At 37.3% G+C, this 18,644-nt stretch overlaps 1 protein-coding gene across 1 annotated transcript in view; it reads right to left on the bottom strand.

The window, feature by feature from the left end:
- Positions 1-18,644, bottom strand: part of exoc4 (exocyst complex component 4) — a 122,795-nt gene that overhangs the window by 22,168 nt on the left and 81,983 nt on the right. Inside the window, exons 11-12 of the mRNA XM_084407823.1 lie at positions 14,031-14,250; positions 1,586-1,722 (exon numbers count right to left, since the gene is read on the bottom strand). Of these exons, the coding sequence (XP_084263949.1) occupies positions 1,586-1,722; positions 14,031-14,250 (357 nt within the window). The remainder of the gene's footprint in view (positions 1-1,585; positions 1,723-14,030; positions 14,251-18,644) is intronic.

The raw sequence follows: 18,644 nt of genomic DNA, 5'->3' as shown, positions 1-18,644 counted from the left end.
ATGTATATTATAAATCACAAAATGTTTAAATCTTTAAAATTAAAAATATTTATTATATTATATTATATTATATTATATTATATTATATTATATTATATTATATTATATTATATTATATTATATTATATTATTACAGGAATACAGCCATATTCATAATTAAAAAATATATATTATATTGTATTATATTATATTATATTATATTATATTATATTATATTATATTATATTAGCTCCACAGTTCAATGTGTTTGTAAACGTGCTAAACACATTATATAATACTAAAAATAAAGTAATCTACTGATTTGTTAAGTGCTATATAATGATTTGTTAATTACTAGTAAATGGAAGATATCATTAAGTGTGATGAAACACTACGTAAGGAGCTAAATTAGGAACAAAGTCTGTGATTGGCTGAGGGATTAAACAAGCTCCATGTCACTCCATGTCTCAAAAAATTCTAAAATATGTAAATGAACCATAAGTTCAGATAAATCTCTTCAGTATTGCATAAGCAAGCCATTAAAAGTGTGCACTGGATGACAGCTGAACACGGTTCCACAGAAGAGTATACAGAGAGGCAGACAAGAGCGCGGATGAATAAACTGTTTTTGTCTGTGATGTGTAAAACGATTGAACAGATCATGTAGAACGAAATGCAGTGCGTTTCACTCATCTTATGGCTGAGAACGAGGGAGATAGAACAAAAGAAAGACAGAGAAGGAGACAAAGAGAGGGACAGATTGGTAGCATGTGATTATTGTGTGAGGAAACGGCTGCCTCTGCACTTTCTACCCATGATTGAGCTCAGTCCAGATCCCTGCTGACTTACACATATGTGATCGGACACACACACACTTCACTTAAACACATGAGCAGACCAATCATCCAGTGTTTCCAATACCAAGGTTTTCAAACATCCGTAGACCCCCTGGGGATCTGAGAAGATACTGCAGGGAGTACATTGAGAAGACATACTGTAAAACCGGTTTACCTTGATTTTAAAGAAATGTCTAACTACTTGAGTTAACATTAATGAATGATCTAAGGCATTATGTAATTTAATAATGTTATATAAATGTTCTTTATAATTATTTAGCATTACAGAGAAATGTTCCGTCCGTCAGACTAATTTAAAACAGATACTTGTCTTTTTGAACTATTCATTAAAAGAGCCAGCACATAAGAGTCATTTGTTCAGGAAACTACACTGCCAGGCAGTATGCTTTTAATTCACTAAAAAGAACCACTTTATGAGATTCATTTGTTCATGAACTCGACTGTCCATGTTCAGAATGTTTTAGATTGACTAAAAAGAACTTCGTTAGAGACATACATTTATGAAATCAGACAAAACTGGTCCTGCGTATGTTTTTGATTCACTAAGAACCACTTCATAAGAGTCATTAATTCATGAAAACTACACTGGTTGCGTTGTATGTTGTTGTTGCGTGCAACCTGCCAGGTCAACCCAACAGAAAGACATTTCATGCCATTATGTTTTAGTACCTTTTTATTGCATCACATTCAATACAGACTACAAACTCGCATTCTCAAATACGATAGTGTGTGTCACATAGTATTATTACCTGTAAGCAGAATTGCAGATCTCCTTGTACTCCTTGAGCTTGTCACAGACCATCTCCAGGAACTGGTTAGAGTACGCACTGAGATCCTGCATCAGACTCATTAGATCCTGAATTGACTTCTCCACAACCACAGTGCTCTGAAAACACACACAAACACACACACACTCAATATAATATACTCTGAAGTCAGGGCATCACCTCTATTCGTTTCTATGAATCAGATGATTGCTTTAGAAACTCTAAATGTCGCTGTTGTTAAGGTGCGGGGGAGGTTCTGGTCTGAGGTCAGGGTTGAGTTTAAGGATGACCAGTGCAGGCGCCCTCTATAAAGGACCGTGATAGACTACAGAATGCTGCAGTCTATCTGCTCAATTGCTCGCTTTTGAGCAAACAAGTCAAATAGCCCGAAAAACAAGCACGATCAAAACCCTCCATTCACCTGTCAGAGATGGACAACCCTGCTACGGTTAAAGAAGCACCATGATACAGAAACATATGACCAGGGATATCACTTTATATGTGTGGCAATGACAAACCTCCACTTGGGCACATCATCCTTCAGGCACTGCGACTTCCTCTCTACCATTTAACGATTGCACCCTGCCATCAAAGCTAATGATGCTAATAGCAGAAGAACTATCCGCTCAAACAAAACAGAAGCCCGGGCACAAAATAGAACCACATTTTTTAACACTATGAAGGGCCAAAACAAAAGAGCATAGCCACCAAACATTTGGCTGCATTTCTAACGCCAGTAGTGACTGACTGAAAGTGACAGCGAGTGTTAGCACGACATTGGCAGGAGGATAGTAACGGTGTTGCCTACTGCACCGAATCGTAGTTTACTTGTGGCACTGGCACAAATGCACTGTTTAATTGGGCTCAGCACTTACTCAATCCGACCACATCATGAGCCATCCTGCACAGCAGGGGGCAGCGGCGAGCGCCCCGAGTAGTTTGTTCTTATTAGCGCATTGCTGTACATTTGGCGTACAATCTGCTAATACACATATCACTGCCTGCTGCTTGCGCCCCCTGCCTGAGCCCCAGGGGCGGAGAGCGAGGTAATGATCCGTGGCACTGCCCTGGCCCATCAAGCTCTCCAGCAGTAAACTGCACCAGGGAACCGAGGGGGGTGGGAGAGAAACGACTCAGCGGGGGAACGCTAGCCTTCAAAGCTATGCCCCTGGTCACACTGAAACAAGTCCATCAACGCCATAGTGTATCCGATTATGTGTGTGAACGAGCGTCTAGGAAAGGTTGGCATGGTGACTGGGGACTGAGAATAGAACATATCTCTCAGAAATGTTCAGCATTTTGATTATGATCAATATATTTATCCAAATGGATAAAAATATAGTGACGTGTATTTAAACAGTATGTATATATGTGATGGTAAAAAGTATACTGTACAAATTTGTGTGCGTATTTTGAATACTATCTTATATATAAAATATTTATCCATATTAAAAATATATATATATAAAAAATTACACCATCATATACAGTACACATGCATATCTCCATATTTTTCTATCTATACATATTTCATATATATATATAGAGCTTTTTTTTAAAGTATACATTAAAATGTACAGTCATTAAAACAATAAAGGCTTGTTTTGAACACTTTTTCACAAATGAATGTGAGGAATTATATATTTAAAAAATATTTTTTTTTTATATGCACCAATATAACAATATAAGCGCAATTTTACCTACATGTATCTTTTACTTATATCATTTAAAAATGCAACACAGAGACTTCTATGAGCATTTATGAATAATGACCTAACCGATTTATGAATCAGACTCAAACATTCCAAAACTACTTCATGTTAATGAGGTTTAAATGAGTAAATAAGTCTTAGTGATCTCATATACACTAGTCTGGCTGGTCATGACACAAAGAGACATTGTGAAACTACTGTGGCAAGTCAATAGTGAAATAAAAAAGTGCATTAAAATCACAGTCAGAGTTTATGATGTTCGTTAATTTTACATTGCCAACATAATATTGAATAGATCATGCATTTTCGATATACTGCTCACGCCTAATAAAAGCTACAGTGAATGACCAGAGAAATAATATACAAGCTGCAAAATTCGGTCTCTCTTTCCCCCTCTCATTTATGAAGCTCAATATTTCCCAGTAAACAAAGTCTCTAAGCTCCATTATTCAAGTAACAAATGCCCCAGTGCTCTGCGGCACATGTCTAATTCTCCTCATTTAACACACTCATTCGTCTTAGCCCCAGAAATCATTAAAAAGTAATCAAGCTCCAGAGAGAGAGAGAGAAAGAGAGAAGGAGAGGAAAATAGAGTTAAAGGATGGATAGAAGCCTCACAAGCGAAACAGACAGACAGACGGCGAGAGCTTTAGAGAAAAATCAAACCAGCAGAGGTTCTCTTGTCTCATCGCTAGCAAAATCCCTCCTTTCTACTTAAATATCACAGAGTGCCATGGGAGGTTTAAGATCTGTTGCTGGAAATTTCGGCGTCTCCTGACTCATTCTTACTCCGCTCACACTACAGAGCACCTTTGAATTCTTACTGGAGTACGTCCAGCCACGCCAGCATTGATTACAGTCCTCCTAAAATGAGCAGAGCTGCTGGAGGGAGTGTTTGCTAATGGCACAAGGTTTAGCGCAGTATAAATGAAGAGAGTCATAATAATGAACGCTCAGCGTGCAGTGGGACTCGACTGGTGAGCGTCAATGAGAGGGAAACACAACACGCAGTGGAGCAAAGAGAACTTAACTCACATGCTTAGGGACACTCAGAGGCCTGAGTGTGTATATACACACGCACAAATCACATACTCTCTCTCACAGAATGACAAGTAAGAACCGTGAGAGTCGCAGCAGAAATGGCAGAGCTCTTCATAATGGCTGACAATAGTATCTAAATCACATGCAGGCAGCTTTTCCCAACAAGATGAGTAGATTCAGCTCAGCTCCACCCATAACACACAACATACTGATTTATGGACATGAAGATAGTGTTAATATAGACAATAATACTACTAATAATAGTGTTACGTATGGTCTGAGTTTGAATTGTATTCTGAGTTGGTTTTGCACCGTTTCCTGTTCTGTTTCCTGTGTTAGTGTTTCCATGGTTATTCATTGTTTGATTAATGAACTGAACCTGTTTCTTGTTTTGTTCATTGGTTTTGGTTAGTATATATTGAGCCTGTTTTCTGTTAGTCTTGGTTCCATCTTTGTCAGTAATAGTTGGTCGTTCTATTAATGTTTTTTGAGTTTTTTGCATCCTGAGTATCTTTGTTTTCTTTAAGTTTGTAAATAAAAACAGACCCTGCTCATCTCATCTCTGCGTCGACCAACCATGACAAACAGTTATTGTTATTATTAGTCCAATCATAACAATAACAATTATTTAGATCATACATTTCCAATATATTAATATAGTTTATTTAAACCACTGAAGTACATGCATATTTATTCTTATTAAAAATATAATTTATTTTCTTTCTTACTGAAGTACCAAGTCAAATCCCGTTCCTGTGTAAGTATAATTAGTATAATTAGTATAATATAATAAGTATAAAGTATAATTAGCTTACTGTATGTAACTGTATTTGTCTTTGACCTGAAAGAATGCATTTTAATTACGTTACAACTGTAGTTGAAGTCAAACTTGAACATGGTCAGCGATCAGGCTTTAAATAACTATATGTAAATGTCAAACTACTGTATAAAATTTAACAATTGAATAGATTTCAAGATCTGGTATCCTAGAATCCAACATAGTCACGACATTGAGGAAACTTGTGGTTAGAAAAAGCTTCTTTACACAGTTTGTTCTTCAAAGTTACTTTAATGAGAAAATTTCCACTCTCTCTTGATATAATCAGTCAACATGAAAAGCTGTCTTTTTTACTTTCAATTAAATGAGGAAAGTTTTGACTAGATACTTTGACTTTTAATTGAGTAAAATTTAGACAGAAAAACGTTTTACACCCATGCAGCGTAAGCAGAGATCTCTTTATACAGTTCCAGCTGATGTACTGAGATACTGTAAGAATACAGGATTCACACACACCTTTGGAACAAACCACCAAGACATCATTATCCTTACATTTTAAACTCTGCCTTAAATATTAAATAACTGAGTGATGTAATTTATTCTATTGAACATTCACTACACATACGTAATTAGATCATATTTATAATATGGAATGTATTGGAATGCCAGAAGAGAATGGGCTCCACTCCCAAATAATTATTATTTTACTTGGGCTTTCACTTCAAAGTGCATATTTCACTGGTCAGTTTTATGTATATATAACCTTCATTTATTAAAGGTTGGATGAATGAACAAATGAATGAATACATTAATGGGCTCCACACTCAATTAATATTGTATTGGAAGTCTACATGCCTGGAAGTCACATTTTAAAATCCCTTAAAATTACTTGGTTTTCCTATTCAGAATGGATGACAAGCAGGTGGACAGATGTTGAGACGAGTCTGTGTGTGTGTAAAGAAGGTTCACGGGCCATGGGTTTTCTCCATTAATCCAGTTTTGACCCCATAGCACAGAGTTCAGAGCATTTAACCCGAACCGTTCCGGCACTTCAATTACACCACAATACACACACACATACACACACACACACACACACACACACACACACAAACACGAGCGGGTTACAGATATAAACATTTATACAACGGTGTGCGTATGCAAAGACTGGCAGAATGCTTAGTAAATGAATTTGGAAGAGCAATTTCTTTTGGTCGTAGAGGTGAAAAAAACATGCAGAAACACACAAGCCTCTCCAGGGTAAAGGAGTGTAATGCATGAGAAGGGCAGCGGTGCGACAGTTCATTCATCACTGTCAGTGTGACCGTACACCACTGAGACCCACAGACATGCACACACATGCCAACATGACCCTGCCACTCAACCGCAACGCAACTGTATGGACAGATGCAGATGCAGGAGGTTGCTTCTGTTGCTCTTTAAAGGGTTAGTTCATACAAAAAGAAAACGCTGTCACAATCTATTCAATCTCATCTCGTTCCAGAATGTTTATGTCACAGTTTTCTTTACAATGTAAGTGAATGGATACTGGGACTGTGAAGCTCCAAAAAGGACAAAGAGCACCATAAAAGTGGCCCATATAACTTATGCACTATATTTCAAGTGTTTTGAAGCCATACGAAATATCTAAACATTTAAATATGAGAGCTATTGTAGAGGGAAAGGGGAATACATTTTATTCTTTTATACAATTTATTAGATTCTATTTTATTACTTTTTATTTTTTAAAAGTATTACATTTTAAAATATTTATTATCACCATCAAATAATGCATTACATTTTATAAAGGGACAAATTTATATAAAGGTAACCTTTTTTTTTTCTTTCACTATTCATTATTGTAAGAAAAAGTGAATAACATGGTGAATAAGTCATGATTTTTTGTATTTCTGTGTGAACTATTCTTTCACGTCTCTATTATACAGTAGCTCTCAGCATTCTACGTCTGACATTGTTTGAGTCAGACTGAGGTGAAGTACAGGCCGCAAACATTCACGACATATGTGTAACAACTAAATGTAAACCTGTCATTTCTTCTAAAGCGCGGCGTGTGAGTGACAGACTCGACCAGCAAAACAAACTGAGCGGCACAAAAGCTCCAGGACTGCACTTCCTGCTGTAAATCCGCTGGCAGAAGGATTATGCCTGTTTTATTAGAAGTGATTTAAATAAATGTACACCGGCTCTGGAGGAGAGCTGATTACCGAACAAATGAATACAACAGTGTTCAATCCAAATGTAAATCCACATTCATCACAACTGAGGATCAATCTAAGGGCATGAACAGTGTGTTCATGGGTATGTGCGTGTGCATTGGGTTCAGTGCGAGCTTCTACCAAATCAAGCAAGAAGAACCATAGGTTATGATTGAACGCACAATCTTTGACAAGAAAAACAAAGACATTGTGTATCCACCTCTAACATCGTTCCTCCAAACACCACTTCTTTTTCAGAGTTCCTTAAAGTCTTACAGTCTCATTTCAACATAATCATAGGACCACACATAAATCCATCATAAATGTAGCAGCACTGAGATTCAACTTTATGCTTATTTCTCAATAACGCACACATGCTCACATACACCCCCTGAAATAGAGCCATATGGGGCTAATGGTGCAGAGAGGGGAACAAACAGAAGGCAATGATATACACATTATCATTATGGAACGGATGTTTGTGTACACACATATGCACACTGAAACCCTGCAGAAACACCCCAATGCACTGGAAATATATGGAAATATATTAAAATGACTTAAAACAGCCAAAGTCTGCACTCTGAGCAGTTCTCTGTAAAATTCAAAGTAGGCCTAAAGAAAATGCCTGCTTTCCTTCACTTGGCCTGCTTTACAGCATATTTGGCTACATTTATGCTGTTTTCTTGTTTTAGCTCCTTAGGCAGAGATTAGCTCTTCCGCACTGTCAGTTCAGGTAGGGGTGTAGCCCAAGTTTAGGCCAGTGTCGATGGGAGAAGACCATTGGTGGAAAGAGGGACTGTGTTCGGCCCACAGGTGAAGAAACGCTCAGAAGGCAACTTTGGTGCAGTCGAGGCCCAAAAAAATAATGCTGGCCTGAGGGAGGAACCCAAGTCAGAACAGAGGAGTTCTGAGGTAAAGACAGAAAAGGAAAAGCAGAAAAAAAACAGGAGAAGGTGACTGGCCATAAAGGACAGAAGAAAGAGTGCGCACTGCATCACTGTCAGCTGAATCTTGATAAATTTCATCAGTTGAATTGAAAGGACTGCAGTCTTTTGAAGTAATAACATTAATTTACCACATTAATCCGGTTCAGGTCTTGAGTTGGCTGACCAACACTTTAACACTTTTCAAACTGCAGGGTGTGAAGAAAGGTTAGAAGGGGTCGTGGAAAATGATTTATTGTCATCATGGAAAAATGACTCTATATACTTACATAGCGTATTAGCAAAAGTGTTAGAAATCAATAATTCATTAAACACTAAATTATTCTATGGATTCTGATGTCCGCATTTCCTGTAACTTTATATAATAATGTCACTTGATCGACCATGAAGTCATTCATGGTGACATGGGCGTTCTCTATTCAGACACGTTATATGCATCTGTGACCTTTGAGAAAAGACACCTTCAATATCTGTTTAAAACGATTTCCCAATCCCATTCTATCTATTTAATGTATTTAAAAAATAAATATTCCATACATAATCACGGTAACTTTTTGATCCTGATGTGCATATGTGTCTCTGTACAGAGACGACTTCCTGCAGATATAAACAAGGTCTAGACAACACCATTCAAACCTGAATCGTTCTGTGATTGGATGTTTTTGTGGTGATGAGAAGTCCCTAATAAAGGCACACACCAAGCTGTGCTACAAGATGCCAATCAACAGATATCACACACACACACACAGAGAGAGAGAGAGAGAGACCCCCAAATATACCCCCCCACACAACAGACCCTACAAACAAAAAGGTCACTCTCATTATTTCAACTCTAGACTGATGTGCAGGGGTTCGTTTGTGTGTGTTGATGGTGAATACAGTGTGATTAAAAAGGTCAGCTTCATTAGCAAAGCGCTGGTGGCAGCTCAAGTCCACATTTCAGAATGAGCTTCGACTGAATGGCAAAGACAGACAATAAATCACGTCTCTAAAAACAGACTTGTAAATAAACACAGCCCTGAATATTCTGAGAACATTATAGCTCCAACCATGAATAGGCCTAAATACCTATACTGAGACCCTCTTTGTCTGAAATAACTTAATATTATAAATAATATTGGACATTTGTAGATTCCTGAAAAACAAGGGGCCTAATATTTCGGCAATTAAGATGTCAAAACTTTTTAGGCCTTTACAAAAATATCTGTTTCAGAAATTACCAGTGTTATTTTAGTATTATTTATTATATATTTCTATAAGTCTGTGTGTATGAATAACTATATAACCAGTAACCAAATACAAATTTTACAAATATTTGGCCAAGATTGCGATTTTCCACCAACGTCAGCAAAAATTAAGTGTGTGAGTATAAGCGTCCCTGTAAGAGGTGTCTGGACATATGGCCCATGTAAGCAGCACCATGGATCCCGTGGTGGGGAAGATTAATAGAGCCAATCTCCAAACAAGCCACACAGTGACCCCCCAAAACATTTCTAATGAAATGAATCCATCAGTGGGCCCTGGACCTGCAGATAGCATCAGTGGAACAGATCAGCACAGAGAAAGAAATGGAGAGCAGTTTAAGAACGAGAGCAGGCAGAACATGGATGGCCAGGCCTTCTGATATCACTGGCCTTGTTGTCATGCTAAACAGAGTGAGGACAGCCAACTTGAGCTTCCAGGACGGGGGTGCTGATAGCAGGGGCTGTTCGTATTTGAGCGATCCTTGTGCTTGTAATGCTAATGCAGTAACACCTCTCTCTGCCAGAGCACATGGCTGTCTACTTTCATTTGTGCCAAGAAGCCATTCTCCAACTTTTCATTACAAACAGAAAAAAATATATTGTTTTTAATTAAGTTTAACAATTAGGCTAACTAAGTGTCTGCTTTCTATTAAGACAGCCTTTGAAAAGCAACCTTTTCCAAATAGTCCGTAAATGGTCACTCGTATTTCATTTTAGGCACATGTAAGCAAGGCTGTGAATAGAAGTACATTCTATTCAGTAAGTATATATATATATATATATATATATATATATATGGTGGTTGTCCAAAAGAGATTTTACAAAAGGCTTGACAAAAAGTTGGTTAGCTTTAAAAATGCTGACAACAACTGACATAAAATCTGTCCTAAGATTTCCTCCTTTGCGGTACAGCAAGTAAACGGGAGTGGGTGTGTGACTGGTTGTGTGTGTGTGTGTGTGTGTTAACATGGTTCCTGATGGCAAAGTGCAGTATATTTAATGTTGTGAAACTAAAAGAAAACCCCCTTTCCCTACGGATCAATGCTCCACTTCTCCCGGGCTGATTTCTCATAAAACACCTGCTGTAACATCCGAGCCACGGCACCTGGAATACACAGACATGCACCCATAAACACACACCCACATCTCTTTGTCATCATTTCCTTGACCACAGGAGAGCACTACTTTAAGCATCATTTGCCTCCTCCATTTGGTCTAAAATGCATCAGAGAGGCAATAGACAATCTGGAGAGAAGCCTCACTCAACTTCATGGCTTCTCACAGGATGGATGGCTGTTCAGTCTGAGAAGAGGGTCAATGCACAGTTCTTGCACCTTCTCAATGACACACTGCATTGAATTCTGGGAGGTGGAAAACTAAACTTTTGTTTCATAACTTCAGGTGAAATTAGACTTTTCCATGTATTTTGTTGTCAGAAACAGAACAGAAGTAACATACATGCTGTCAAATTGCTCTTACAGTCTCGCTCTGCACCTGTTCCAGGTGATCACATGCTAATGAGGCAAAGAGGGCGGGGTTAAATCCTCAGATCGGACCAACAGTAGCAGATCAAATGGTCATGGAGATAACCTCTTTCCAATTCAACAGCAAAATAGAGTGAAGCAACACAAGGTGTGTCATTTCACCAATTCATCACTGGCACTTTCTCTTTGGCCTTATTAGTCACTGTTGAATATCGGTGTATATTAGGGGCCGAAATGAAATGTTTACTAAACCTGTCAATGGAGAGTCAATAAATAATTTTTTTTATTATATTTTTATATGTAATATGTGACCCTGGACCACAAAACCAGTCACATGGCAGTCACATAAGATGTATACATCATATGAAAGCTGAATAAATAAGCTTTCCATTGATGTATGGTTTGTTAGGATAGGACAATATTTGGCCGAGATTTGGCAAAAAAATCGAAACATTAAGAAAATCGCCCATTTATGATCACGATTGTGCTGCATTCACTCACAAAAATAAATGTTTTATATATTTACGGTAGGAAATTGACAAAATATCTTCATGGAACATGATCTTTACTTAATATCCTAATGATTTTTGGCATAAAAGAAAAATCGATAATTTTGACCCATTCAATGTATTTTTGGCTAATTTACAAATTTAAAATGACAACTTTACCCGTGCGACTTGTGACTGGTTTTGTGGTCCAGGGTCGCATATATGTTTTCATATATTCTAATTATTTTTTTATTTTTTTATCAATAGGACTGTTTATCAAAAAAAAAAAAAATTATTATGGTTTCCACAAAAATATTAATAAGCAAAACTGTTTTCAACATTGATAATACTAGGAAATGTTTCTTGAGCATCAAATCAGCATATTAGAATGACTTCAGAAAAGATCATGTGACACTGATGTTTTTGACAAATACAAGTAAAAATTTAACAAGTAAAAAAACAGGAAAGTTGTCCAGGAATAGCCAGAGCCAATACCGGAGTCAGACCTTTGGCAGAAGTTTCTTTGGTAAAATTTTCCTTCAGTTTCACAACTTGTAAACTTTCTTGAAATGTAACAGGCCATTTGGTGAGTAAAATTTTATTTACTTGTTAAAGCCAAATGTTACCCACATTTAGTGCTTGGCAAATGCTCATTTTGGACCCCGATGCAGATGGACGTGAAGCAAATGCTTTCCAAATGCTGTACTGATTTTCTTTCCTCTGCTAAGTTCAAAATCAACAGGCAATTTTCAAAGGCACACAAATAAATACACACACATGCTTGAGAACACAAAAAAACCTTCACATACTAATACAGCTCAAGAGTTCATTAAACGTCTCCTTGAAGAGCAAACTCTCGTTCCCTCAGTGCGTCTCTCTAACACACAAACCCATGACCCAGGATATGGTTCTACAACAGTACAAAGCTAAAGGCCGGGATGGAACGTGCCACATGGGCTGTCAGCAGCAAAGCTGCAGCACCTTTGATTTAAGGTAATTAATACGTAAAAAAAAAAAAGAAAAAGAAAAGCCAACACAAAAGAGCATTTTATGGAGCTCCTGCTATCCAGAGAGGCGCTCATTAGCCCAGCAGGGTAATTAGCAAGATGCCGCAGTCCTCGTTAAGGAGAAATCATAATCATAAACAAATGGCTGTGAGCTTTTGATGCCTTCCCCTCTGTAATGAACTGCCACTGTTCTCAAAATGAAAGCAATGCTAAGACGTCCGTACACACATGAACACACAACTTGGAGAGACTTGTGATGGCAGGTCTCAGTTTAAAGAGTAAAAGGGGACCATAATGGCTCTCATCTGAATAATATCAGAGCGCTAAAACTCATCACACTCAGCACAATGGCATCCTTGCCCTCATATATTTGCAAAGAGAGCTTCTCATGAAGTTAATTGACCAGATCATGGATTCCGAACGCAGAAAGACATTGAAATAACTCAGTTGTACATGCACAATTGCACATGCATACACTCAGGAACAAACAGAAGCATGCAGACAAACATAGAAGACAATATCTGTTCCACTGAATTAGTGTAGGATTTACTTTGAAACTATTTTCACTTAGAAATTGCTAGTAAATTTCACAAATAAACGATAAGTAACACACTGTTTTAAATGAGAATTTCTGAAGTAGAAAGACTGAAAATGTGCTCCAATAATCTGTTTTGTTTAAACCTTCAAAAAAAAAGTTGTGTGGCAGCTTCTTCAGGGCAGTACTAAAATAATGAAATCAAATATTAAAATAATAAAATATAACGTAATTAATAATATACTATACTATACTATACTATACTATACTATACTATACTATAATATAATATAATATAATATAATATAATATAATATAATATAATATAATCTTTAAAGCACCACAAAAAATATCTCCTATATTCTAAAATGATTCTTAATTGGTTGTTGTTATGGAAACTATAACAAGCAAATACTGGAAAGGTGAGAAGAGAGTACTAAATCCCTTTGCTGATGAACTAAGCACATATAGAGGTCTCAACGGCAAAAAAAATGTGTACTTCCTGTGCTGACAGGAAGAAGCCCTTGGAGAGATGGACAGCTGGCAGCTGGTCACCAAGGAGCAGTGCTGTGTGTTATATAAGCTGCACTTAACTGCTGATTCCAGGTCAGCCCGGATCAAACACAATTTCAGCTCCAATTATGATGCAGGGGGATAGGTGGGTAGGTGGCCTTTATTGGCACTCATGGGAGAGAGAAGGAGAAGAGAACAAAATAACCTTCCTCTTCGATGCAATTCAGAAGAGAAAACAATCAGACCGGGCTTTTGTACACTTGACCGGTAGGCAAATGCTGTTTGAACAGTTAATCTAATAAACAGATCGACTAATGAAAGGGAAGAAGAGCAGAAAGAAGCAACGGCGAAAAGTAAGTGTATTATCTTTCTATAAATGTGATTGTGTGTGCACTTATATTGTCATACATTTACTGAAAAAGCTTCTTTTGGGATCATTTACAAACAAACAAAAAAAGATACCTGTAGAAGAGGTCTTTGAACTCCCAGGTTTTTCATAGTGTCAGCGCTGGCCAGGATCTTGAGCGGGTCGGACACTTTGGTCACAGCCTCAATCTCCTTATTGGTCTCGGTGCGGACCTGGCTGAGGAACAGGTCGTTGATGTAGTAGGTGAGGAAGGTGCGTAGCTGACATTGCTTGGCCTGAGCAGGACCCATACGGGACTCGATGTCCTGAATGAACCTGATGACACACAAAAAACAAGGCATTTTCAGTAACCCTTAAAAGCATGAACCGGGATGTCATTCACTTCCTCCTCCCCATTCATTTTTTTTTTTTTAAGTGAGACATCAACCTTCTTAGTATTCCTCAATAAACTCATTATAAACAATATAACAGGAAAATGTTATTATAAAAGAATGCCTGTTTTCCTATTCATTTTTTGTAATAATTTTATAGGGTCGCTAACGACCCGATTTGTGTAACAGTGTAAGTATATTTTTTCTGCACAAGAAGAAAATGAAGTGCAATTCACCTTTATTCCACAAGGTGGCAATGCCTGATACACAATGATGAAGATACGTTTCACTCACAGTTACCACAGGCAGAAAACAATAGAATAGGAAGTATCATCAGCAAAACTTGAAATGGCTCAGCGATTTAAGTACTGAACTCGATCAAATATTAGTGTCACTGTCATTTGATGGTGGATCTGGCGAAGAATCTGTCAGTGATCAAAATATTGATTTTGAAGATGTTGAAAATGACAGTTTTGAGAATATGTTTGAGATCGCGAATATGAGCCAGATGCTGTACTCCAAAAGGTAAATACATATGCTTTATTTTATTCTTCTGCAATTGTTACTCTAAAATCAGGCGATTTTAGGTAGAGACCCAAATATGTAATAATGATTGGCGAAACATTCATGCATTTAAGAGTTGAATTACACAAAAGAGACAAGTCTATGCATGGTTTGACTAAGTTTGAAAATGTCAGAGCTGAGGCCTAATGGTTAGCACATTGTGCAGTGGTGCTGATATGGGAAATGTGGGTTCGAATCCAACCTATTGTGTCCCAAATCATTTTCTGCCATCTCTCCACTTTTTCTTTTTTTTTGCATTTTATTTCAAAATTTAATACAAATTTCCTGATTACAAGTTATATTATTAGCAAATAGCAATTTGAGATAAAAGATGAAGAAAATAACTAAATATGAGAATTTTAAATAATCTACATATATATATATAAAAAAAATGTTTGTACTTATTTTTATATTTGTTTGTTTTTCTTTGTTTTAAATGTCAAAATCATAATTTTCTGGTCCTTTCCAGGTTTGAATTAGATTTTCAATCTCAGATTTTCAATGAGGTCTCAGACTTATTTAAAAAAAACAAATAAAAAACAAATATGAGCACCTTTTTCTGGCTTTTAAATACTGCACACACCATGTGTGTCGGAGAGGGAACAGGACAGGTGTTGAGCAGGGATGGGCCGTTGCGTACGAGCAGACAGAGGCTCATAGATCAGCAGGAACACTGATTTATCACTACGAGACTACAGCTGCACAACCCCCCGACACTAAACACCTCCCTCAGCACTGCACAGCCAATTAGTCAACCCAGCAGAGGGGAGCCCATACACACATGTGCACATTTATGTGTGTGTGTGTGTGAGACATTAACAGTGGAAGCCTGGCTCAGCCCTCAGTAATCAGCAACTCTGCCACTTCTTTAATACTTTAAAACCTTTTCATGGTTTTTGTCATACCTGAGGCCATTATCAATTATTTTATTGTCTGACTATATTTGTTTAAGGGAACACTGACACACATGGGTCCTAGATAAGTGATAATAATATCACCTTGGTAAAAAAATAAAAAAATTAAAAAAGCGTTAATAAGCACAATATATCCGGTCCATATAATTTTTCATTTATCTGTATCGGACGATATTGGATATTTAATTCTGCATGCTCGTTTATCCGATTTTTACATTTACTGTAGATGACCTTTTCTGTCATGTAATGCTCACTATAAGTTAATCTTGACATTCGTCATTCCTGTCCCAATGAAACTTTAAAATTGATGTATTCCAAATCAGTATAACAATTTATTAACAACTTTATTACAACTCTATTCATTTATTAAGCTCAAACACTTTGAATGAGGAACTATGAACTTCCAGAATGAAAAGTGCAGACAATTGTATGGTGTCGAAGTGCATCGTGTAATAGCGGAGCTCTGCAGCCGGGACTGTATATAATATACGGCAGGACCTTCTTGAATAATTTGGCATGGTTTAGAAATACAGACAAAGATAATAGCTCAATCTCCATTTCATTATTCATATAAATGTCCTCTATAAGAATTATTCACACCAGATGGTGTCTCTTACTTTTCGCTCTCAACCGTCTAACAGACACACAGTTAAATGTGCGCACAGTGACACACAAAAGCGCATCTCGGGCGCTGTCTTCATGTGATCATCTTTGCTGTGTTAATATTTCATTCCACAAGTCTGTCTGATCAATGATCTTATGAGGTAAATGGAAGGTGACAGGCTCGTTGGCTCTACAGGCTCGTTGGCTCTCTCAGCTAATCGAGTTTTGCTTCGTCCGAAATTCAGAGAAGGAAAGCGCATCAGGGACATCGTGAGCGTGACCACATTGACCGTCATGACAGAAGTGGCTGTTAAAGGAAGAGACACAGAACAGCCTGTAAAAAAAGCAGATGACCTACAAGACACCAGTTACTACAGCAAACAGACAGTAAAAGATGCTTTTTAACTGTGAAAGACACCTCAAGTTTAAAGTAGTGAAATATAATGTCACAGATACTTAACTTCAATTATTATAGGTCGTTTTAATGTTTAGTTTTTGACGCTTCATATCAGACATAACAAAAAAAGGTTCCGTTTTGAACTATAATGGCTCTTAACGATTCACTGACCGACTCAAATCACTATTTGTTTCATGAATCTTTTTAAATGACTCATTTCTGAATTGATTCATAAGAGTCATTTGTTCTCGACTCTGTGTTTGTTGTTGCAACAAGATGATATCTGAGAAAGCCATATATTTTCTCAACTGTCGCCAATAGCTAAATAGTTTTGAAAAATTGTCCCACATTTTACGTTTTTCATTTCATATCTGACAAGTAGTCGCTATCTGGAGCCCTGCTTACGCGCTAGTCATGATTCCTTTAGAGGAACCTAAGAAAATAAAAAATATTCATCTTACTGGGACAGAAGAAATAAAACACTCTTTTTTTGCGTTTGATCTGTGGTACGCTGCATTAGGCAGGTGTGGAGAAGATGGCGCTCCTCTCTGCAATCACATATAATGTGTAAAGAGCACGTGGGTGTATAACCAGGCTTGAATGAAAGAGATGTTTGAAAACAAGATGAGGAAGACTTCTTTGGAGGATGGATAAAGAGAATGTGGATAATCCAAGGATGAAAAAAGAGAGCAAAGAGGGCAAAACTCAATGCTGTGGATCAATCAGTCTCACAGTCACATGGGCTCAACCAGACGCCCTGCTGAAAATAGCCACATTGTTCTCTATGACAGCAGCACAGCAGACAGATAAACGCCACAAGCTCATCACACACTGTCTTAAACATGTGCATTAGAAGTAAACATCCAATCTGATGAATTTTGAACACCTAAGCCACCTTTTCCCTGCTTACGATAACCGGCAGACGATAGACCATCTATATTCCAGAGAAGTCATTAATTTCCAATGGAGAGTCACACAGAGTTCTGATTCTCTACGAGGGATTTCTGAATTCGACTTGAGCTTTGGGTGTGTTAAAATAGAGTAAAACCATTTGACAAGTAGTGATGTGTGACATGAGAATTATCAATCATTTGTATAAATTGTTAATGTAAACACATGGGACTTGTGCAGAATGGATAGTTATGAAATAATTCAAACATAATAATTAATATAATAAGAAAGAAAGACTTTTATAACAGCATTGTTTATGTGTTTACGAGTCAGCGTCATGCGGATGAAACTGATGTGGGATCAGAGCAGGAAATTTACCATACAGAATGCGATGTCTATAGGCATAACTCACAGCTAATAAGGGGATTATGGCATGTAATCAAAGCTGAGGTCCTTTACGTTCTTCACTGAAATACAATTACTGCCGTGTGATCGGGACATAACTGTTCCTTGACGGATGATTGCAATCCATCCAGAGGATAACAGAAATGAAACACAATGAACATTTGATGAGGGTCCGGAAGACTAGGAATAATGATTATAACTCTACTGTGAATAAACAGAGGTTTTAGCCTGTGTGTGGCCACAAGATTGATTACTTCTATTGCTCACAGAGGATTAAAGATATGAATAAACTCTAACCCTAAGCATTAATCTTACAGTAGATATGCATATTTGAGACCCTTTTGTAAGCAACAACCACCCAGAACACTCTAGCAACCGCATATATATTTATTTTTAATATATTTTATATAATATATAAAAAAATAAAAAAAATAAAAAAAAAATGTTAGCAATCGCATAGCAACAACCTAACAACCACCCATAATTTCAGCATAAGTTCTTCAGTAGTCTTTCTACTGCAGTGAGGCAGCCTGAATTCTCTGGCTGAAGTCTAAAGCACCACTG

Source organism: Rutilus rutilus (genome assembly GCF_951802725.1).
Source record: "Rutilus rutilus genome assembly, chromosome: 4".
Taxonomy (NCBI): Eukaryota; Metazoa; Chordata; class Actinopteri; order Cypriniformes; family Leuciscidae; genus Rutilus; species Rutilus rutilus.
Note: the sequence above shows the minus strand (reverse complement) of the source record. Positions and strands in the feature narration are given on the sequence as shown.